This window comes from Amphibalanus amphitrite, unplaced genomic scaffold, assembly GCF_019059575.1.
Source record: "Amphibalanus amphitrite isolate SeventyFive unplaced genomic scaffold, NRLGWU_Aamphi_draft 000044F_arrow, whole genome shotgun sequence".
Classification (NCBI taxonomy): domain Eukaryota; kingdom Metazoa; phylum Arthropoda; class Thecostraca; order Balanomorpha; family Balanidae; genus Amphibalanus; species Amphibalanus amphitrite.
The window spans coordinates 1150998-1175753 of NW_024881540.1; the positions used below are offsets into that span (position 1 = coordinate 1150998).

At 51.2% G+C, this 24756-nt stretch overlaps 1 protein-coding gene across 1 annotated transcript; it reads left to right on the forward strand.

The window, feature by feature from the left end:
- The first annotated feature begins 3207 nt into the window (after positions 1 to 3207).
- LOC122377387 (neuroligin-2-like) lies at positions 3208 to 24358 on the forward strand. Its single transcript, XM_043357343.1, has 10 exons — positions 3208 to 3729; positions 17861 to 18022; positions 18192 to 18392; positions 19029 to 19213; positions 19624 to 19838; positions 20151 to 20244; positions 20524 to 20655; positions 20980 to 21119; positions 21486 to 21604; positions 21855 to 24358. The coding sequence occupies exons 1-10, from the start codon at positions 3372 to 3374 to the stop codon at positions 23708 to 23710; spliced, it is 3462 nt and encodes a 1153-aa protein (XP_043213278.1). The 5' UTR covers positions 3208 to 3371; the 3' UTR covers positions 23711 to 24358.
- The last annotated feature ends 398 nt before the right edge of the window (positions 24359 to 24756 follow it).

Below are 24756 nucleotides of genomic sequence, written 5' to 3' on the forward strand. Positions count from 1 at the left end.
GCTCTCACCTTGCAAGCAAACAGCTCCACTGCCAGAACAAATATCATCCCGGATACGGGACAACCCTGTTTTATTCCTCTAGTCGGTTCGAACCGCTGTGCAGTGTAACCGTTGTTTAGCACAGTCAGCTCCGGTCGGCTGTACAAGAGTTTCACCCATTTTACTAGGGACTCACCGAAACTGAATGCTTTTAAGGCTTGGAAAAGAAACGCATGTTCCACGGAGTCAAATGCACTTGCGTAGTCCATGTTCATAATTATGCCTGGGACGCCCTCTCCTTTGGCATAGTGAAGGACATCGCTCATTAATCGTAAATTATCTCCAATATTTCTTCCCTTCAAAAAGCCCGTTTGATCCGTAGATACCAGCCCATTAATAACTTTGCCTATTCTGATAGATATAACTTTGGCTGCAATTTTGTAAATAATATCCAACAATACGATCGGTCTTTTGTTCTTGAGGTATCTTTGGTCACCTTTTTTGGGGAGAATAGAGATATACCCTCGTCGCTGAGTGACGAAGAAAAATCCTTGTCTGTACGCCTGGTTAATATACTTTACAGTAAGATGGCCCAGTCTATCCCAGAAGGTGACAAAGAACTCCTTTGTGAAACCAGACGGACCGGGCACTTTACCATTAGCCATCGATTTTAACGCTTGCAGACATTCCTCCTGTGTGATCTCTCCCTCGCAGCTATCTCGCTCTGCGTCTGAGAGTTTTGGGTTGTCTACATCTGCCATGAAACGATGAAAACTCTCTTTAAACATCTCATCATTCGGTTGCGTTGCATACAGATCCTTGTAGTGCCTCGTGCATTCGTTTAGTATTTGCTTCCTATCTGTGATTTCTACCCCGTTGCTAGTAACTAGCTTGCTTATCACCTTCATTTCTGCATCCCTCTTCTGCATTCTCAAAAAGTAGCCTGTAGGCTTCTCTCCTCGCTCAGTCCACCTTGCTCGACTGAATAAGATAGCCTTCTCGGCCTTTTGCTCCTGCATCCGCTCCCACCGTGCTACATATTCTACGTATTCTCTCTGCCTATGAACTTCCTGCTGGTTCTGAATAATGCATCGAACTATTTGTGACAGTAGGGCTTTTTCTTCCCTATGCCTTTGCTTCGCAATTCTCTTCCCTATTATAATACTTTCCGTCCGTATCCTTGCCAGTAACACCTCCATTAGGAGTCCCTCATCCTCGATGTTTTGGTATTCTCCCTGCCCTCTAGAAGCCATATCTATTTCTTCCCTGGCCCTAATTAAAAAATCTTCATTCTGCAGCAGCTTATTGTTGAATCTCCACACCCCAGGACCCCGCTGCTGCGAGACTATATTCACACCTAACAGTAGCATGCTATGGTCTGACCTAATACTGGGTCTTATCTCTATCTTTGCGATTCCCTGGCTATCTACCGTCTCCTGACTTACAAAAAAGTAATCTATACGAGATCCCTGACTTTGCTCGCTACAATCTCGATGCCAGGTGAATCCCTTGACATCAGGAAACATTCGTCTCCAAACATCTACTAGATTGAATTTGTCCATTATTTGTCTCAGCTGTTGCGTCGCCTGACTCGTCGTGAAACAGGCAGACGTGTCCAACTGGGATAAGTGCATGTTGAAGTCACCGCAAATAAACAACCTGGAAGTCTCTGGGAGAGCCATCAGTTGATTTTCTAACATTTTCAAGAAATCAAGCTGGTCTCTCATTCTGTTACTATTGGGGCCGTATACTGTTATTAGATAATACACCTTAGCCCTCGTTTAGTTATGTATGGTATAAACGATTTTTTATACTTTCAATGCACACTTATCACCAGCACAGTGACTTGGGGTCACATATAACCATTACCATCGGATTTGGCGAGAAAAATAAGCCATAAAACATGTGTCGCACGCCCATGTAGCAGAAAGTGAAAACCTTGACCTTTCGTGACCTGACCTGACCTTGACCCGTACTTAGTATGACCCCTATACGCACATGGTACCTTCACTAGGTCTTTGAGGTCATTTGTGGTGAGTTTCGAGCAGCAGCTATCGATTCCGCTGTCCGTAAGCCTAATCATGCAAAACCCCTGAATTTGACCTTTGACCTGACCTTGACCCGAAATTTGACCTCAATCTTAAAATCTTAAGAGTGCTTTGGGAAGGTCTCGTAGAGACCTTTCGAACGCCGCCTCGCGGGGCTCGATTCGACCATTGGTTCTCGAGATAACAGGGGGGGGTCGGATCCGACCCCCCCCCCCCCCAGGCTGATGTGGGTACGGAAATAGCCCAGGCGGTGCCGGGATAACGACCGGCATGCAGAATTCTCCCTTCACTCTCTTCCCCTCCGCGCGCGCGCGGCTCTCTCTCTCTCTCTCTCTCTCTCTTTCTCTGGTCCTTCGTCTCTACCGCTCTCCTCACTCTACCCTTTACCCTTCTCCCCATAGCGTGCATCCGCTGGAACCGTGCATCCTTCGGTCGGGCCATGTACGGATGTGTGAGTACGCGAAACATTGCCATCTAAATTCCCTCGACATCCCGGAATTTCCGATCGGTCGATAGAGGTCACGGCCCGCCGCTGCGCAGTGAGCTCAGTATAGCGCGAGCTCTGGTTTCGTCGATTCGTCAGCATCCAAAACACATCGAATTCCGTCGAAATTTCCCTTAAATGCGAAATGCGTGAAGAACGATGTCAAGCTGACAAGTATGTTGGCCCGTTTAAAAATGTCGGCCACCTTACGACATGGTGCGATGGCCAAGTGTCTAGATAGCGGATCTTTACACCGTGCCACTGGTGTCTCTTAGCATTCCTCGCTAGAAACGGCACCTCGGTTCGTCGGTTGATGGTGCGTGTTGTTTTCTTTTGGTATAAGATATCACGCTATTCATTTAATAATAACAAATGCTAGCGTGTTGCATTAGATGTCGTATTTGTTGCTGTCCGCTGAGGAGCAGCTGTTGGAACCTCTGAGCTGTGATCGCCGGAGGCCGGTGACTGCGGTCATCCGGCCGCTCTCCACAGATCCCGGTGAGCGCCGGTCGCCGCCGCAGGGGCGCCCGTCTCCCGGCCCGGCTCGTCCGGTGGCTGCCGGCCGCCGGCGCGCCTGCCAAGGGGCGCTAATTTTAGCCACGAGTCTCGGGAGGGCGGCGGCCGGCGACGCGTCCCCAGTGTTCACCACGTGCGGCCGTGTTTCGCCGGCGCAGGTGTGGCTCCGCTGAGCGCGCGGCACGTGCCGGAGTGTGCTGGCCGCGTCGGCCCGTGCTCTGCCGGCCGGCAGTGTCCAGGACCGGCCGGCATCCGTCCGCCGCCGGTCCCAGCTCCCCGCGAGCAGGCGAGGTGCTGCGCTGGGCGATCGGGGAGCGGTGCTGAGGCTGAGCCATGTGACGGCCATGCGGACGGCCGGCCTGCTGGTGCTGGTGGTGGCGGCCGCCGCTGGCCTCGCGCGCGACCAGCTGGTGGAGACCAGCGTGGGCCCCCTGCGCGGCCTGCTCTCGCCGGTGGTCGACGTGCGACTGCCGCGCGTCATGCAGTTCCTGGGCGTGCCGTACGCCTCGCCGCCGGTCGACTACCTCCGCTTCATGCCGCCCAAGACACCGATCCGCAAGTCGGAGGTGCTGAACGCCACTCGCCTGCCGGCCGGGTGTCCGCAGCGCGAGCCGGCGGCCGGCAGCCGCCGGCAGGCCGGGCCGGCGCCGCCGCAGAGCGAGGACTGCCTCTACCTCAATATCTACGCGCCGGTGACCGAAGGTAGGCTGCATCAGATGCCGAACGTTGGCTGCACCGGTGATCGAAGGTAGATTACACCAGTAACCGAAAGTAGACCGCTCTAGTGACCGAACGTAGACTGCGCCGGTGGCTGAAGGTATAAGGCCGCGTCAGGCTGCGTCAGCGACGGAGGCCGAAGTAGGCTGCACCAACGACCGAAGTTAGGTCGGCACGCGTTGGAGACACAAGTTTATGGAGGACAGTCGCCAGTGTAAATGTTTGGCATAAAATGCCTACAACATCGGCTCTCCTGCGGAGCTGAATGTGTGATATTCTAGCTATGTGATTCAACTACGCATTTGTGTTGAGCACATCCTCAAATAAAAGTTTCAACACATTGAAGACTAACATTTATCCATAATGCTCAACATTATCAAAGAAGAATTTCATTAGCTGTAGGTGTGGTGTTCACTGACGTACCTACTTCTACTCATCTCAACTACCATGGTTGACAAGAGGAAGTAGCTGGAGATAAGGGTAAGACAGCAATGGTCGGCCTTTTAATGCTGTTGAACAAAAACTTCGAATTAGGCGCACTCATTCATTAACCCTCGCCGGCACAGGGGGGGGGGGGGTTGATGCAACCCCCCTAAGGTTTTTCGCGAATAACTCGCGTAAAAAGCGGCCGATCGCAACGAAACTTTCAGTACCCTCGCATTGATCAATTTTACACGTTCCCTGAAAATTTCATGACCCTGACCCCAATGACCTTTGACCTGTGGGCTGTGACCTCTTTTCCGTGACCATGTTTGGCCGAAATCGCGATTCGGCGTATGTCGGCTCGCATTAGCCGCGCGTTTGAAAGCTTTTCGTGGTTTCAAACGTTCAAACATGTGATTTGATGCTGCTCCCATACATAAGGGTGGGAGTCAAGGTCACCTGAAGGTCAGGTCAGGTCATTGACCTTTGGTGACCTCGGGTGACCTCGGTTCACTTTTTCGAGTTTTACATGTTTCTAGGCTAGTTTTTGGAGCTGAATTCGAATTTAGCAACCATTTGAACATTTACGAAGTAGTTTTGGTGCCTTCGTAACATGTTACGAAGCTGTCACAGGCGGTTGACACGTATTACGAATACCCGTCACAACCCCTACCGGTTGACCTGGGGTGTATTTTTATTCCATAAGGCGTATGATTCCGGGAATCATTTGACGACGTACGGTGTAAAAATACACCCTCAACCAGTGTCATAATACCCTAGAAAGTGTCTGATTTCGGGTGTAATCGGACTCCAGAAAACTGCGCGTTTTTGGTACGCTTCAAAAAACACCCCTTTTAGGTGTCATTATTTTTTTCAGTGTTGACCTGACCTGGAAGGTCACCCGATAACCTAGGACCTTAAAATTGGGTGTCATCGGCTTCCTCTCGTGACGGGCAACACGCTCGTTTTTTCCGCGAAGCTCTAGCTCGATCAGGGGCCAAACGCGAGGGGGGTCGTACCAACCCCCCGTTGTGCCGTCGAAGGACGTAAAATGGCCTGTGCCGGCGAGGGTTAACGGAAACTTAATTTGTCCCTTTTATAACACTTGAAGTTGATGAAATTGTGTTCCTTTCCTTACAGGTAATTATATATACTCGTATGCAGCTGGCGTGTCCTTCGTGTCTTCCAAATCTATCAATGCTATTTTGTAATTTGTAAACAATATTAAATGCGCTTTAGTAGGTATGTGTTTATTGAATTATCGGTAATTTGGCAACCACCCGTCGCCATGCCCATCCCTTGCGCCTTCAAGGGCATCGCATAAAAACGACACCAACGGTCTAGTCGGCAATAATCGCCGATGGATGGTCGGGTTGCAAGAGCTATGCTTCGCAATATTATCTCAGAAGTCAGTCAATCGATATTTGATATCCGTTAACAGTTAACACAGCAAATATTTAATCCAGATTCAGCTACCTACCTCGGATCGACTCGAAACTCGCAAACCATGGAGCCCTTGGGGTAGAAAGTGTGTACTTTCGTAAATTATTCAAATCATCTAGCCGTTTGACCTGCAAGAGGCGAACAAAGGTCACGTTCCCAAATCGGTGCATTTTTTTCTCGCCCAGTAGAGCTAAAGCACTGAAAATGACTCTGTACGACATGCACCATGCCATTGCCCTACGTAATTCCTTCGCTTTGAATTTTATCTCTAAATGCCATGCGATGGTCTATAAGGTCATTGGCAGACCATGTCGAAAATACACTTGCATAGCAACTCTTGAATGCACGAACTAGGAATAATTGCAATCGATAGCACATCAGTTGATAAACATAAGTGTTTTTTTTTCTGTATAAGTGGCTTGCAAACTTCTAGCGAATTAAGTGACCTCGTTTGGCTTCAGTAGCATTAGACGTTGAAAAAATCGACGCTTTTAGGTTCAAGCTCAGATTCATCCCAGTTTCGGGACATTGTTATCGATTGTTAGGTACTGCTGGTTATCGGTTGATAGAGTCGTGTTCGAATACCTATACCCGAATTTGCACTTTTGTCGATTTGTACCGGGAGTTCCCGAAAAACGGACGTTTTTACTTTTTCTAAAATGTCTTTGAATTATATCATCGAGGAAATTGTTTCATCAACTGGAAGCCAGTGCGATGTTGTTTGATGCTAATTTTACTTACGTAGCCATACAAAAAAGTGTAGGTACAACCAAGTTACTATATTTGTAAATCAAGGCGAAATATGCTGGCAATAAATTTGGAGATATTTCAACTCCTAGAAAGCGCCACCCAGTGGCGGCGCCACGAATTTTTGCCAGTGGGGGCAAGCTTGAGGTGACCCGACTGTTGTCTGATACGCCAATCTGCAAAATCCATGAGCACCTTGCCCCTAGATGTTGCCATTCAAAATTATTATGGTTCTCATGTGATCTCGAAATTTATAGATCCGGGAACAGGGGGGGGGGCAGCGGGGGCGCTTGCCCCCTCCCCCCCAACTTGGGAGCCGAGGGGGCGGCGCCCCCTCAACATTGAGGCAGCGAGAAAAGATATTTCCTCCCTTTTCCGGACTTCTTTCCTTCTCGTTTCCTTTATACATCTTAACATCAACACACGGCATGTTCCTTGCCATCTGAATGGTTTCTGCTGATACAGTATCGATTTAACAACATCTGCTGTTGTCATCCCGCTTTGATTTGGGCATGACCTTGGCCATAAGTTTGGCAGGCCAGATTTTATACTGGACCATTTTGAGTCAACTTTGAGATTAAATACATACCTAACGTACAACGGTGGTAAAATCGTTGCTATAGTTATAACCTAGTTCCGGGTGTGAGGGAGGGGCGTGGGGCAATGAGTGCACTGACATGGCCCCTCGGAGGACCGGTATGGGATTAAAGCTCAGCGACACCAAGGGCTTGTGTGGTGCCTTCGGTTTTCGGTAGCACCCTCAGAATCACCGGCCTAGGGCCCTCAGAGCCGCCGGTAAGGGGCCTTTAGAGGCACCGGTGTGGGGCTGTCATGCAGGTGCCGGTGTGGGCGCTCAGAGGTGCAGTATATAGATTCTCTCAGAGGCGCCGATGAGGGTCCTTACAGGCGTTGATGTGGGCCCTCATAGACGCTGGTGTGGAGCCGTTACAGACGGATGTGGGGCCTTTAGAGCTGCTGACGCGAACTCTCTACAAGCCGGCAGGGGGTATCAGTGACCAGCAAGGGGTCCTTAGGCCGGCGGAAGAAGTCCTGTGGGGTCCTTAGAGACCAGCATGGTACTGTCAGACGCCGGTGGGGCCCTCAGAGTCACCGGTGTGGGGCCCTCAAAAGTCACCAGTGGGTGGCCTTTAGATGCGCAGGTGTTGGTTGGGTCCTCAGAGCCGCCGATATAGGGCTTTAATAGGCAATGGTCATGTAGGCACTCAGAGTTGGGGGTGTGAAACCCTCAGAGACACCGGTGTGGGCCCTCATAGGCGCCGACGAGGGCCCCACAGTTGCCGTTATGGGGCCCTCAGAAAAATAAGTGTGGGACCATTACAGGCGGGAAATGCCCCTAGAACTGGCCTCTCATAAGCCAGTAAGACCTCTCAGAGGCCAGTAACGGGCCTTTGGAGACCACCGAGGTGCCCTTAAAAGCCGCAAGAGGCCCTCAGAAGCTGGCGTGGGACCCTTATGGAGATCTTAGTGTGGTTATTTAGGGCCCATGAGGTGATCTAACGAGCTCAATGGGCCCTTCTGAGTAGTAATATGGCCATCGTTAACCTTCAGCGGTCAAATGGCGCCGCAGGGCCCCTCGGACCCGAGGGTCCCTTTGAACCCGATGGGGGGGCGGTACGTGTCCCCCTAGACCCCTAGCTATGCCACTGTTTCATATGCATCATGTCAGGTATTTTAGGCTCGCCCCCCAACTTCAAAATCGTTCCCGGGCCCCTGCCTCGAATGACCTTTGGTTGACTTTCACACATGAAAAGTCCTTTGTGATGATTTCGTAGCCGCTGATCACGATTCTGGCATCCATTTTGCTCGAAGCATTCATTTAAGAGCCTCAGGATGGGAAAACATGTCTTAATTACTAGATGCCGGCAGCGCTCTTGCGTTGCCTTGGGCCAGAATTCGATGAACGGAACTGAGGGCACACACCGGGCAAAACCACCGAAACCCAGACTGAGCTCGGACTGAACCTGAATCCAACCGAAACATCCCAAAAATGCTTAAAAGCACGTGAGATTGGTGTGGATATCTACAGGGTGTCCCATAAGTTCGTTTTCACCTAAATTTTACGTTTATAGGCTCTCTTGCTTAAAGGCACGCTGAAATTGGTTCGTAACTGAGCTTACGTGGTTGCCATGGCTGGTAGCAATATGCTCCACAGTAACTAATTTCTGTAGACAAAATAGCTTTTGCTAGAGAGCCCGTTTCCTACAGAGACGGCTAACGCTGCAACATAGAGGTCTCCGATACGGGTACGTCTTAGTATTTAGTCAGCACGTGACCATTCTCGACGATTAAGGGTGATTGAGGCCTACCAGTCTGTAGCCCATCGCTAACTGGACGCACAGCCAGCAAGTGACGGCGATGATTTGTCGGGAGTCAATCACGGTGAATGAACATGAATAGGAGAATGAGTGGGAATAGGAGATATGCGACAGACGGTCCGAGAACGAACGTTTTGCTGATGCACTTGATACGGGAACCGTCAAAAACAGGCGTACTATAACCGCTTATCATGAATGTTGCACTGCTCTTCTGTTCCCTTTTCAACATCAGCCAAATTTTGTGGGGGCAAAAACATAGTCTTGCCCCCACGGCCTCCTGCCAGTGGGGGCAGTCTGCCCCCACTGCCCCCACGGTGGCGCCGCCCTTGCCACCAATAACCGTAGTTTTGAGCTGGTATAGTATAGCCATGTTTAACCCGCGCCGGGCCGGGGGGGGGGGTTTGAACAACCCCCCTTGCGGTTTTTCGCAGATATCTCAAAAACGGCGGCGCGGAGCGCCGCCGTTTTTGGCACACCTGTTACTGCATCTTTTCCGCACATGTTGTGAAAATTTCAGACCCAGGTCATCTTAGGTCAGGTCACCAGGTCACGCCAAGTGACCTCACCTCAGAAAAAATAAGAATGCTCGTCATAGCTACACCGACTGAATGATTGCCTTGAAACTTTCAGCGATTGATTAGAGCAACACTATCTATCAAATGTATATCTCGGAATTTTGATATCGGTGACCTAAGGTCAGGTCAATTTTGCGGCCTCTCCATTATAAGTCAATGGGAGAAAATTGAAAAGCGTCTGTTTTGCACGAACGCTATTCTAGACACTCTCAAGCATCGAGATGTAGATAAAATAGGCACACTGAACCAGAAAATGGCAACTGTGACCCCTCGTTATGTCCCCGAGGTCATCTCAGGTCACGAACAGAATCTAACAGTTTTTCGATGATAACTTCTGATAGAGGCGTACTAGAGCGCTGAAAACGCCTTAGATGTGTTCGGCTCGACGTTGCGGATCGACTGATATGCAACATGACCTTTTCCGGTCAGGTCATGACCTTGACCTGAGGTCAAATTTTCAAGTTGACCTTTCAAGGTCAAATTATAGTTCATTCGACGCGTCTCGACGAGTGGAACACGATGCTGGCAAAAGTAATGCCATAGCTCTTTTGAGTCAAAAGTTATTGCCGAAAAAACGTTTTTCGTAAAAACGGCTATTTTTGGAGTTTTTGCCCTCTGGAGGCTAAACCGTTGACCTGAGGTCAAATCTGAGAACATTACTCAGAAAGGTCTGTAAAAGGGCTATCGAATGCGCTTTTTTGCGGCGCTGTAACTCTATCGGTTCCCGAGATAGCCGTTGGCAGTTTCCAAAATGTTGAAATAGTCAACATTTTACCTTTGGTGACCTCTGGTGACCTGACCTTTGACCTGACCCAAAAAATGACCGAAGTGTTTTCGTCCTTATTTTTGACGTTCTTTCGATTGCCGCTTACCGCGTGTCGCTACGTGGCCCAGGAGCCGAGTTAGAAGGGGGGGGGGGTGTTCAAACACCCCCCCGCGGCCCGGCGCGGAATCTCAGAGCACCGGCCCGGTGCGGGTTAATAAAGGGAAGCGTCGCAAACATATGCATTGTGCAAGGCAAGAAATGATCGAGATCGAACCCGGAGAACACCTGAGAGGACACGAGATTTGGATCATTTTGCTTTGAGAATAAGGTGGGCTGGAGTGAGACACTGAACGCCCAGCGGTATAAAACGGTCACCGCAACCTGTAACTGGGTTCGACGCGCTCCGGGGAGCCGCAGCTGCTCTCTCGGCTGGAGATGAGCTCATGGCACGTGTATTATGCGGACCTCAACGCCCCTATATTTGTTATTTGGGGACATCTCGAGATTTAGGTGCACTGGATGAAAAGGAAAACCATCAGCGAGCTGAACAATCAGGAAAGTGCGCGGTTCGGGGCATGTGACCGGACATGTGCCGCGCGGAGGTGGCACAAGTGACTCATGCCCGTCTTGTGTCTGTAGCGTTTTGGTAGTCTCATGGACAATGTGCTGTCCGGACGGCTCCGAGCTTGCAACACGGTCATGATCATTGATCATCCCACAAAAAAAGATATCATCCCACAAAATAACCTTGAATATACTATAGTTTGCTGCGACATTGATATTTCTGGGGTTTATGGCTTTCAAAATAGACGAATTTTAAATCCGTCTGCTTTTTCGGGAACCCCCGGTATGGGTTTATTAAATTGAGGTTTTGGTTAATTAAAATATGAGGTAACAACCGTATTAGCAGCCCTGAGTTTCTCATGCCTCACAGGCACTGCGAGGGATGAGAAGCCTCCCCCTGAGGTTTTTCGCAAATAACTCGTGTAAAAAGCGGCCGATCGTGACGAAACTTTCGGTACTCCCGCATTAATTAATTTTAAACCTATCCTAAAAAAATATTAGTTTAATTCTGGTCACTTTTGGACACTGTCCAAAGTGACCTACTTATCGAGAGCATGTTTGGCTGGAATCGCGATTAGGCGTACCTAAGTCGGCTCGCATTAGCCACGCGCTTGCAGCCTTTTCGTAATCTCAAGCGTTTAAATGTGACATGATGCTGCTCCCATGCATAAGGGTAGGTGTCAAAGTCACCTGAAGGTCAGGTGAGGTCATTGACCTTTCATGACCTCGGTTCACTTTTTCGAATGTTACATGTTTCCAGGCCAGTTTTTGGAGCTGAATTCGAATTTAGCAATAATTTGAATATTGACTAAGTAGTTTCGGTGCCTTCATAACATGTTACGAAGCTGTCAGAGGCGGTTGACACCTACTACGAATACCCGGCAGGACCCTACTGGTTGACCTGACCTGACCCGACCTGGCCTAAATGCATTAACCCTCGCCGGCCGAGGGGGGGGGGCGCCGCCACCCCCTTTTTTCGCGATAGCTCCGACCACGCTGGCGATAGAGAGCTGAAACCTGGCATACCTGACCTTTGATTCAAGCCAAATCTTTTGACACTAGCCGCATTTTCGGGTCAGATCATGTCACTGACCTATGGCGTCATAAGTGAACCTCTGCACGGTCTTCAGATGTCGCAACTTCGCAACGCCATCACTGCCAGAGGAGCTTTCACAGGGAAACGAAACTTGCAGGATCTAGTATCCATTACGAGTCTCACAAGTTGTATATCTCGGATTTTTCCTAAAGATCATAAGAGGTCAGGTCATTTTCGTGACCTCACCATTACCTAGAAGTCAATGGGGAAAAAATGAAAACTGCTAATCTGGCGCCGGGAACGATCTCCAACTATCTCAAGCACACAGAATCGTGATTTGATGCACTCCTTGCAAGGTAAGATGCGTCACTTTTGCAATTTTGACCTTGCGTGCCGTCATTTATGACGTCATCAAGGTCATATTAGTTTTTCGTCAATAACTCCCGATCAAATTAACCCTCGCCCTGGCAGGGGGGGGGGTCGATGCGACCCCCCCCCCTAAGGTTTTTCGAAGATAGCGTAAAAACGGCGGCGCGCAGCGCCGCCAAATTTGGCACAGCCTATGGGGCAACCTTTTTACATATGACCTGAAAATTTCAGGTCCGGGTGACCTTGGGTCAGGTCACCAGGTCAGAAAAACCGGTACAAGGTCATGGTCAAATTTCAATTTTCTTTTTGCACCTGTCCAACTCACAGTTTTGGACTGATTTCCTTCAAACTTTCAGGATGTGCTAAGTTCACCGAGTTGTATAACATATAGTTCGGGTTTTTTGAGGTCACTGACCTGAGGTCAGTTAGAGGTCATTACGTCGTAATGTTAAGCCTATGGGAAAATACTAAATTCGGAAAATAATGGAGATATCCGCTTCTTTCTATCACTTTTGTCCTTTGAAACCACAGTACTTAGCAGCAGGTCACTTGGTGCTTCTTTGCTCGGTGTACTTATCCATGGGTCAGGTCAAATGAGGTCAACTGAGGTCAAATGACGTTTTTGCCAATAACTTGGCACATAATGACGCTAGAGCTTAAAAAATGGTATCATTGTGTTCCTGGTGATCAGCCGAATCGAATGATATGCGATATGATGCAATTTGGTTAACTAGAACTTAATTTATTAAGTTAAGTTTACTTAAAATTTAAGAAAAACTTTAAGTACACTTAAGCAAGCTAAAAAGTATATCATTCGACGCGCCTTGACGTGCTGAGTTCACTGGTGCTTTTCTTTTTGCTCTATCTTAATTAGATCAAAAGTTATAAGCGAAAAACTTTTGACCTGTTTTTAGCGAAATTTTTACATTTATACCCCCAAAACCCCCCTAAATATTGACCTAGAGCAACCAAATTTGCACAGGGGCGAGAACTCCAGGGGGCCCACCTACCTACCAAATTTGGTGTTTCTAGGTGCCATAGGAGCCAATCGCGAGGGGGGGGTCGCATCGACCCCCCCCCCCCTGCCAGGCCGTGTTATGAAAAATGCCCTGCCAGGGCGAGGGTTAAGCTAGCGAGTCGGGAAAGCCACCAATGGACTCAGGAAGACATGCCGAATCGAATGATATGCGACATGATCTCTTTCGACCAGTTTCGTGACCTGGGGGCGCTGACCTGACCGTGACCTGAGGTCAACACCTAAGTTGACCTGACCCAAACAAAAAGTAGGTATATCATTCGACGCGCCTGAGCGAGGCAAACACGATGCTGCCAAAATCGCGGCTCTGTGGGCGTTTTTTGCGAAGTTATTCACCAAAAAATTGAACCGTACCTTGGAGCACTTGACCTAATCTCAGAGGTCACCAGTTGACCTAGGACCTTAAAATCGGGTAGGCATCAATCTCTGCGTCTCGTAACGGCGCACACGCTCGTTTTTTCCGCAAGGCGCTAGCTCCACCAGGGGCAAAACGGCGAGGGGGGGTCGTACCCCCCCCCCCCCCCTCGGCCGGCGCATATGTAGAATACCAATAGGTCCGGCGAGGGTTAAGGCAGCATCTGTGATCAAAACTAACATGATCAGTAGCGGCGGAACACCTTCAATTAAAGGGGCACTGCCGAATTTTGGTCCCATTCTTTCCATGCAACGCCCATAGGTCTTATGTTAAAATGCCAAAATCAAAGGGGGGCACGGTGCCCCGGTGCCCTCCCCGTTTCGCCGCCTATGAACATGATATTATTGATCATCACCCCGAAAACCCCATAATAGCCACACTTTATGACGTTCTAACAAGTCCCGATTTTCCCAACTTTTTGGTCATTGACCTGACCTCAGGGGTCACCATTTGACCTATGGCCTTAAAATCGGGTACGGTTGGCTTTGACTCGTAACGACCTACAAGATGATTTTTTTCCGCGAGGCTCTAGCTCAATTAGGGGCCAAACGTGCGTGAGAGGGCCGTCATGCCCCCTCCCCATGTGCCGTCGATGGACGCAGAATGACCTGTGCCGGCGAGGGTTAACGATGTGTGAGGCGAAATTGATCAAAGGTACGTGACCATCTCCCACGAATGCCTACATCATTCAAGACCCGCTGTATGTCAAGGTCATTCTAGGCCACACGAGGTCATTCGAAATCAAACAATGTCAACACAAAACATCAAGGTACTGTTTCCGAACGAGAAGAACATGTTGGTATTATTCGACCCGCCTTGACACACACAAAAAAAAAGATTGGTTAATGGTTGGACCCTCTTCTTGTATCTTTCGCTTAAGTTGTCCACGGAAAACTTAAGCTTAATTTCAGCCTCATCAACCCGACCTTCTAGATCACCAGTTGATCTGAGACATCCAAATTGGGAAGGTACGGTTAACGGTTCGATTCTTGTGAATGTTCGCGTTCCGATTTTCTACATTCCTTATTTCTACACACGCGTTCTTGTCGATGGGGAGCGGCATGTTCGCTTATATATCAGATCTTTATATTCCTTATTTCGTAAAGTTATCACGCGCCTACACGTATGTCAGGGACCTGTCACACCGAGGCAATACTCGGTATTTACATATATAAACCTGTCACACTTTTTACCCCATTAATCTCCCGACTCACCAGGATCCAGCATGACGCACGTCATGCACCTCTCCTTCGCAGCCCTTTCCGACTTCCCAACATTAAAAGAACACACCTCCCCATACCGTTTCAGTCCTACCACTCCCAGGGCCCCAAACATCCAACAGGCGCCATTCGTATTGTAGGTATTGTATTGTATTGTATTTACATTTAAGAGCGATCCACAATCAAAATGCGTGGCGACTACTGCTCATATTCCAGCAGGATACGCTTACATTAGGTACCAATTCAGCACTTAGGTACCTAATTGCTGTCTCCCTAAATGGTTTCAACAAAGGCCATCCTTTGATAGTCTGCCACCTTCCCATGTCATGACATTCTCAGATGGCGCTACATACCTATCAGCAGTACATGTAGATTTATTGTAGGAAGTAATACGGAATACCCGTCTCCGCTGATCGACGCTTGCTTCATTAAACACGCTATTTCTGTTTCCACCTTTAATCTTGTTTCATGCTTAACTTTCCCTGTTTGTTACGTTTGATTCATCACCAAATTATCTCATTTCACTGCCATGCTATCAGCTTCTGCAGATAATATGGAAGGGTTTGAGATGTGTAATTGATGACACGAGACGTTACCTATATCGTTCATTAGGTAGCACGTTGAGCAGCTTTACATATTGAGCATGTTTTTTTTTTCTTTGTGCTAGCAGCACATTTCCATCAACAAGTCGTCGGTCAAAGTTACATAACGCTACAGGAAAATTCGATGCTCGATGGCGTAACAAAACATCAGGAGTCATTCAAAACATCACGCCCTGAGTTGCACAACTGCTGGCTTGGTTGGTATTTACTCCTCGTCCCGACTTTTGCGACTGTTCGGGTAAATAGTTCTGGGACTTGGCTCAGAACATGGCATCCCTCACACAAAAACGAGTGTTAATTAGGGCAGAGCGGACCGCTAAATAGGACCTCCGGTCGGCGGGCTACGCTCGGCTCCCGTCCCGTCTGTCCCGTCATTCAGTCGGCGCACAGGCAGCCGGCAGCGGCGGACAGCTCGCGCCAGGTGGGGCGCGCTGAGCCGCGAGCTCGTCCGTTTGACATCTGCCAACTGGCCGCGCTCCAACTGGGTTTGTGAGCCGCCAATGGAGTCGACGTTGAGCTAAGAGTTGCCACGTGGATTGCGGTTTTGTGCTGTTCCTTCCAGGAGAGCGGATGTGTCACTTCCGGCCGGGAGGGTGACAAATGCCAATCACCGCGATCAGTCAGCGATGCCACATGGGACTTCACGCCCAGTCATTGTAGGGTGGAATTAGTCAAATGTTATTAGTGCTCGCAGGCCAATGATTCATCAACTCAAGCAGCGCTCAACATATTTAACATTTCAACATTCCAGCAAGCTGTCTCGATGCTTCGCACATGCCCAGTACAGGAAAAATAATATAGCACCGTGAAATTCGTCACGCAAAACGTTCAGAGCGTAAGTAAAAATTTGACCTTAGCATTCAAATTTAGAATTTGACCCAATTTGGCCTGGCTTTGACCCGACCTAGACCTGTACCTACTTGTCCTTGCTTTTGCCCAATCATACTTATAATTGTTATCAATTCGTCATATTAGAAAACAGACGACCATTGACCAATAACTCGTGTCACCATATTCCAATCAGCAGGATTTTGTGATGACCTATTGTGACCTAACCTGACCCGATATTGACCTTTGTCTAACTGCCATCAAACAAGGCACTTCAACTAATAGCAACAGTCACGCTTCTGGTTCTGCAGAATTTCGTCGAAAAACTATTCACTGTCTGAGCTTGGATTCTACGAATATTGAAGCTAATTATTGTATAACCTGACCGTCACCTGACTTACCATCTTGATTGAAGGAATTTGTTTGCCGATGACCTTGTCTCTTTCGTTCGTTCGGAAGTCAGAGAAGTGCGTTCAAATTCACCCTCCCTACCCCTCTGCAAGCGGTAGGTAGTGGAACACCTTATATCAACTGCAGTGATGACGAAGCCTATAGCTCAACTCCATAGAGCTTGTTGCGCACTATCCAACCTCCACTGTTCAATCGCGAATTTCTTGGTATCTGTCGGGAAAATTTAGAAATGGGCGTGCTCAAGAGTAGGGCTGCAGACAATGAGCCGCTCGCTGTCAGACCGAAAAGTAAGGAGTCAAGGGTCACTCGTACTCTATGAACCTCAAGGGCCTGTGGAGGATACCCTGATCCCGTTGTTAACATCATTTTAGCCTTCTAAGACGGTTAGTTGCGGCTAAGCTCCACTTGCTGCCATCATATCAAGTGTTGTTAACGGGATTTGGTAGCGCCGGAATGCTGCCAACTTATTATAAACCGTAAATGCCAATACCAATACATGTGCTCGCATTTACTATCTACCCACTTATGTTTATCGTATTTTGGCATTGCCTGGAATTAGGAATCTGAAACGAATGTACCGGCATCGATGGGTCTATCAATTTAAATACAAAAGACAATAATAGGTAAAGAATGACGACAAAAAAAAACATACAAAAAGTGTGCTTTACCTGCTGTGCTGCCGTCCCGGCCCTGTTATCATATGGCCTTGATCTTATCTACCTTCGGGACGCATTAAATTCTTCTCCACAACACCCGGTTCTGGACTGAACAGAGAACAATCCAGTAGCGGCGGAACACCTTCAATTAAGGGGGGGGGGGACACTGCCGACTTTTGGTCCCATTCTTTCCATGCAATGCCCATAGGGCTAATGTTAAAATGCCAAAAGCAAAGGGGGGGCACGGTGCCCTCCACGTTCCGCCGCCTATGGAGAACATCACTGCACGCGTGAGAAGCTCCACCGGGAGCCGACTCACGTGCGGTGGGATGACCGTTAGCGAGGCTGGGTGGGCTGTCCCTTGAGACGGCTCGCCCAGCCGCCCTCGGCAGCGCACCACATAGTGCTCGGCTCCCAGATCAATGCCCCATCCCCCAACCCCTAATATCCTGCGGTCCTGAAATGGTGTCATTAGACCAATAGGGCATAATCCAAAAACAAACAAAGAAACAAACAGACAAACAAACAAACAAACAAACAAACAAACAAACAAACAAACAAACAAACAGACTAACAGACAGAAAAAACATAAATTGTCACCCGCAGACACTCACCGTCTATTGCGAACTCTCCAGTCTCTGACGTTATATACCGTCGAGTGCTGACTGTGGCACTGGTGTCTTTCACAGACGCCCAGCGACACCGGTATCACCAGCGTCACAGGCTGCCCGTGCTGGTCTACATCCACGGCGAGTCGGCCGGCGATCAGGCGCGCCGCCTCGACGGCACCGTGCTGGCCAGCTTCGGCGGCGTCATCGTCGTCACCGTCAACTACCGGCTCGGGGTGCTCGGTAAGAGCGCGCGGCGCTGATGCCGAAAATGAGTAAAACCGGTAAAAGGGTAAAATCTTACTCTTGAAGGGCTAGCGAAAGCACAGCTTCATTGATACTGTTGAAGTATGCCACGGTACGTTCCCGACAGCCTACCTATACCTCACGAGCTTCCTTTTTTTCAACGCAGGTTTTCTGAAGCCCACCGTCACCAGCGGTTCGACATTCGCCAATTTTGCGCTGTACGACCAGCGTGCAGCGCTGTCATGGCTGCAGGACAACATCGAACAGTTCGGCGGCGACCCGACGAACGTGACGGTCATGGGTCACGGCACGGGCGCCGTTTGCTCCAGCCTGCTCGCCGTGTCGCCGCTCAACTCCAATCCCGACGGTAAGGGGTGTCAGCCACTGATTGTTGTCCTCGATATCGAAAAGGCATAAGTTGGTGCTGGTTTTAGCACTATCATTGAAGTCTCCGTAATAATCTTTAATCGCAGCATTGCATGCGTACAGTTGACAATAATGATGTTCTACTCCTCACGGCTCACAGGCATGCTTACCTGTGCCGACCCTGTCACAGTAAGCGTGTCTATGGTGAGCGTAGGGTCACAGGGACAGAATGTGTCACCCAGCCTGTGTGATGCGGCACAGCCTAGCATTCGATGCAGCTGATTTCCTGTGAGAAATGAAGGATCGTTCTCTATATACCGATAGATAACTGCGTTATATAGTCAAATGTACGTTTTGCTGCTCAGTGCGCCACCTTACAGGCTTGATGCCCCGAAGCCCTCGCCCCTCAAGACTCAATACGGCTCATACTCTCTTTCATTTCTGTTGCTATGTAGTGCTGCTATAATTCGTTTGCTTCATGTGTGACATGAGACTGTGGACTGCGAAGCAGTGAAGTTCCAAAGTGAGATCCTGACGTCCGGGTCGTCCATTATCCCGGTTATCCCCCCCGTGCTGCTGACTGTGCTGTTTAGGTGTCCGGGTTGTCTCTAATTCCGTGTATCCCCCTGCCCTGCAGTGCTATTCCAGCGGGTGATCCTGATGTCCGGCTCGTCACTCAGCCCGTGGGCGATGACAGCCGACCCCATCAACGTCACTGTCTCGGTGGCCAGGGCGCTCAACTGCTCCATGCAGAGCGACCACCAGCTGCTCGAGTGTCTCCGCTCCAAACCCGTCCGGCAGCTGGTCAATGTCGACTTTCCGGCAAGTAATTGAGCGAACATGGAAATGGAAATTAAATTGAATATGAGCTTAACCTAAATCCACTGTTGATCTTGGTATAAATGTCAAATGAGGTGACAAATGTGGCGTGATTTCAAATGTGGTGTTCCTTTTTATTGAAGAGAGCTTTAAATTGCCATTCCGCGCCGTTCTAACTAAAAAAAAAAATGTCAAATGGGTCGAAATCTGACCCTCATTGATCAAGTGACACCACGTTTCAACTGACCTATAAATGAGCTAGCAAACAGCTGTATGATTACCTATCATTGTAGGCTTGTAACCGTCACATGTCGCGATGATTGACGAAGATGATGGATGCAGGCAGGCTCACTAGCACTCACGGCTGGCGATGGATAATAAGTGAGAGATACTAACAAAAATCCCCACCCCAGTGGCCGCGTTACGCGCCCAGTCTGAGCCCGTCCGAGGACCACATCGTGGTGCCGCGCTGGCCGCGGGATGCTGCCGACCTGGCCCACAGCCTCAGCCGCTTCGAGCTGCTGTTCGGGGTGACAACCCAGGGCGACCTGGGACTGCTGAGTGAGCGCCAGCTGCGCACCGGTCTCAGTCGAGAGGAGCGTGACCGGCTCATCAGCTCCTTGTTCAGGTGAGCTGCTGCGCGCCCGGGCCGAGACGGGAGCCGCCACTGCCTGATCACACGAGCTCATCCATGAAACATGCATTTCATTATTTCATTTTGTTTATTTATTTCAGTGAGATGCGTCGCAGCGTCATGGTTCGATTAGATTTCTGCTTCATTTCATCACATCAAATACATTAATTTTGAGGCTGACTACAATGATGCGTGTATTTTCGCCAAGCAGCGCGCAACGCCTTTATACGACACAGCCATCCCATGTGCCATGAAACTAATTAAAACCGTGTCCTCTAACCATCCTAACGCGTCTGTACGCTACAGAGCTGGATACCGGCGCTACACGCGGCAGCTACTGGACATGGCCACCAATCGCTACATGGACGCCCAGATGAACGTCATCCGCTACCGCGACAAGGTAAACAGCGGCTGCATTCGGGACTCGCGTCACTCGCGTATGGGATGAGCGCCGGGGGACTGTAACTCGCGTATGAAATGAGTGTGGTGGACTGTAACTCGAGCATGGAATCAGTGTGGATTGTATGTCAGAGTTCAAGACATGGAATGGTACTGTCTGCTCAGTTGAATCGATACATTTCATGTCATAGGCACAGCTCAGCCAATCTGAACTGCTACAGACAACACGAGGGGAGCGAATTTCGAGAATGTCTTGCTAACGGGCTCTGGTATCGGACAGACGCTGCAGCTGCTCAGCGATGCCATGGTAGTGGCGCCGCTGGTCCGGCTGGCCGACCTGCACGCGCAATCCACCAGCCGGTCCTACATGTACGTCTTCAGTCATGTGACAGACGCCGGAGGCGACCGTCAGGTGAGGGGCGGCTCAAAGTCAACTTCAGGTCAAGTCTCGGATCAAACATGTTTGTCTCTTATTTTACTTTCGGGCTTTTGCTTTTAGATTTTAGGCTTTTGACCTATGATATATGCGACTGTAGTGATAAAATGCGTCAGCAAAATGTCATTATTTTGTGTCGAATTACGTGGACATTAGGCAGCTTTGTCATGTCTAAAGTATTCTTTCTGTCGAGCGGTTGAGGCAACACAGTACCTGAGTCATGAGCATGACCCAGTTGACAGTGCTGTGCGGGACAGAGCGCTGAGACGGCCCCCCCCTCCCCTCCACCCCTGCCCACAGTTTGGCAGCGTGCCCGGCGATGAACTACCCTACGTGTTCGGTGTCCCGCTGGCGCCGCAGTCCAACCTGTTCTTCACGCGGGCCGAGAAGGCGCTCTCCGAGTACATGATGACCGCCTGGAGCAGCTTCGTCAAAACGGGGTACGGCACGGCCTGCTCCCGTGACGGGGCTTCGTCGAGGCACGCAGGTGATCGTATCAGTTGACACGTTAAATGAAGCTTTGAAGGAAAGTTAGCGCGTGTAGTGATAGCCTTAAATTAGGCTAGCAGGCCCGGAGCCCTGAGCTCGGAACAAGCTTCTCATTTTTCATTAGCCCGTTGGGAGGTCAGTGACGTGGGAGGTCGATGTCGCTATGGCTTTTCTCGCCAATAAGTACGCTGTTATTGCCAGCGGATGATATTTCACTAGGCCGGCGACGCAGGGAGAAGAGTTACACGTGTCTTGTTTCCATGCCGTTGGCTGGCTGTGTGCGTTTAGGGGTCTGACTTGTAGCCGACTGTTGCCAGGGACCCCAATGGAGCCAGAAAGCAGGAGGGCTTTATTTCAGAGCCCAGTGGCGACTCACCGTTCTACGATCTGATCTGGCGGCAATACGACAAACTCAACCAGCGCTATCTGGAGCTGGGTAAGGACCAAGGACAAAAGTGGCTCACCGCCTCCTGATTCCTGATGCTAGATGTGAGCAGATATTAGCCCTCACTTTACGAGACCAATTTTCACTTAAACAGCTCATGGTATGCGTAGGCAGTTGATAGCCCGGGTATTTATGGAGCACTACGAATCCCGTGTAACATCGAACCTCATTATCCGATTCAACGGTACACACTACGCATATTACTCGACATTATACCAACAATGCTCTCTGCGACTTTCAGGAACACGGCCACGGGAAAGCTCCCAGTACCGACACGTCGAGCTGGACTTTTGGAACCGGGTCGTGCTGGGCCACCTGGCCTCCTCCCCGGGCGCGTTCGAGGGCCCGATGCCGGAGGACTACGACAACCTGATGCCGATGGTGCCTCCGCCGGCGCCGGGCGGGCCTCTGCTGCCGCCGCCGCCGCTGGCACCGAGCACACCGCCGCCGCGTCAGTACCCGCACACGCTGTCACCCCCGCCGGCGGCCGCTCCGGGCGACAGCCGGCACGGTGACTCCGGCGGCGACGTGCAGGAGACGGCGCCGGCCACCGCTACCGGCATGCTCAGCATAGTGGTCGTAGTTGGGGTGTGTTTTGTACTGTTGAACTTGTTGATCTTGGGTGGTGTGTACTATCAGAAGCAGCGTCTCAAAGTGCGCGAGCGGCGCCTGCAGCGTCAGAGCAGCCTCTCGGAGGCCGGCTCACGGTCGGTCAGTGTGCGCGGCAGCCGGGAGAGTGTGCTCCGACCGAGACTGCTGGCGCGCTCGGCCAGCGGGGACGACCTCCTCGATATGCCGGTGGAAGGTAACGGGGGCGTTCCCAGCGCGCGTCGGGCCAGCGAGGGGAGTGTGTCCACGCGCCGGGCGGCGGAGGGTGGTGCCAGAGAGCCACTGGAGGCTGGCTGGAGCTGCGGCGAGCGCGCCGAGCGGGCCTCCGCGCCGCTGGCCAAGGAGCGCTCCCTGGACCGCGGGACAGTGCGCGACAGGGAGCAGCACTCCAAGGCCGCCGTCAGCCGCAACAGCAGCAGAAGCAGCACGCTCGGCAGGGAGCGGCCAGTCGCGTCAGCCGGCTCCAGGAGCGGCAGTGTGCGCTCGAGAAACAGTGTCGCTTCAGCCAGCCTTCCACGCTCAGGGTCCGGAAGTCTTCACGGTTCATCGCATCAACTGCGACCCTCATCTGCGAAGCAGAATAGCAAATCTGCCAACAAAGTTCAAACCAAGAAAAAGGGCATCACCTTGCCGGAGAAGTCGTTGGCCCAGGGGCTGCTGCAACGCGTGATGCCGAGGACACCGACTGAGGCGTCTGGCCCGACCACGCCGTCCGACCGACCTCCGCGCGGCATCCTCAAGACGCGTCCCGCGGCCGGCCCGGCCAGCGACTCTAGCGGTATCTACAGTGAAACGGTGCCGGCGCTGCGCGGATCTGTATCCGGCCTGTCGACGGGCAGCGGGTGTCGCGTCGTGTACAGGACCGATTCCACGTGCCAGGTGGACCTGCCGGACGACCCGGAGGAGGCGGACCACTCGGCGGCCGGCCGCGAGCCCGACTCGGCGTCCGTGGGCAGCGCGCGCTCCCTCCAGCTGAGCTGTAGCTCCTCCGTCGGCGGCCGCAGCTCGTCCAGTCTCCACTTTGTCCCCCGGCCGGCCGCGCTGGCTCCGGAGCCGCGCGCCGAGCCGGCAGAGTTCCCCACGGTGCGCTTCGAGACGGACCCGGTGGAAGACCGCGACGACGTGCCGACGGCGCTGCGGTCGACGCGGCGGCCCGAGACGGCCGGCTACCGGCGCAGCATCGCGGGCGTGCCGGGCACCGGCGGCGGACAGCCGGTCGAGGCGGCGCGCAGCATGTCGCTGCAGCGCACTGACCGGCGAGCCCGCCAGAAGCCGCCGCCGCCGCCGCGTACCTGTTCACGGCCGGAGGGTCTGTACGCGGCGCGCGATGTCACCTGTCCTCATGGCTACCCGGTGCACCCGCCGCCGCCCGGCACCGACTCGCTGGAACGGTTTGTGCCCGGTCAGGCCGAGTCGCCGGACCCGGCCGGCGCCGCCCGTGTCAGACCAGAGGAGCGTCAGCCGGCGCGACACGGTACGCAGTTCTGAGGACCCAGAACGGCGAGCTGGTGGTCCTCGGCGGGCTAACCGTCCAGCAGACCTCTCGTGTATGAAGTGAGGTTGTAGGGAGCAGAACCGCAATAATCGGGAGACTAGTGAGGGTTGTCTATTGTCTAAAACTGCCTTTTTTGAACGAGCGTTCGCGCGCGGCTGGAAAGGTCGGGCTGGGACCGAGGGAGGGCTACAGTGTGACTCCTTTTATATCTAGTTGTTGCAGACCATGAGATGTGTCGAAGCCTCCTGTACCGTCGGTCTGAATATCGTTCAACAGAACGACTGCTTTAATCATGTGGTGAGCCAAGTGGTGTCTTGTTGCGCCGCCTTAGATGACTTTTGTTGTTCCGTCGGCTTGCCGCACCGGGTTACCACCGGCGACCGACAAAAGGCCGTTAGACCTAAACCGAATACCTGGGTCCACGGCCCGAATTTTCATCTTCTCGATAGCTACAAAATGAGTTCAATTTGCTGGCATGCCTCATTTGAATTCGTGCAGCCCACGCGGGTGTTGCGAGGGCCACGGAGCCAGTGTCGGTCACGTTCAGGCCCGGTTCAGGTCGCTTGGTACTTACATCGCGTCCGTCGTAAGCCGTCCGCCCGACGAGAACGAGACCATCTGATCAAATGCATCCTCAATCAACCTGTATTTGTATTAGTCTCCATGAAAGAAACTAGAACAGATGATGACAGGGTAGCGGGGCCGATCAGTTATTACGGCACCTGGCAATGCAAAGCTCTCTCAAGGGTCGTTGGGGACATGAGCTTGCAAGATCCGAGCCTCACTATCTTTCAAGAACACCTCTGATGCCTCTGATGCCAGGAATCGTAGCATTGATGGAGAATCTGTCAAACTATTTGACAAACTTCGGCCGCAAAGTTCCCCTAGCTGCTAGCAGCGGTGAAAGAGACGTTTTTTCCGTGAGCGCCACATGTGCGCATTGGACTCTGCTGTGATGACTGAAGCCGAACAAATGCGTCGATCCATAATGGGACCTGGATGCTGTATGAACGTCAGCGTCTAGCTAAATCCATTTGAC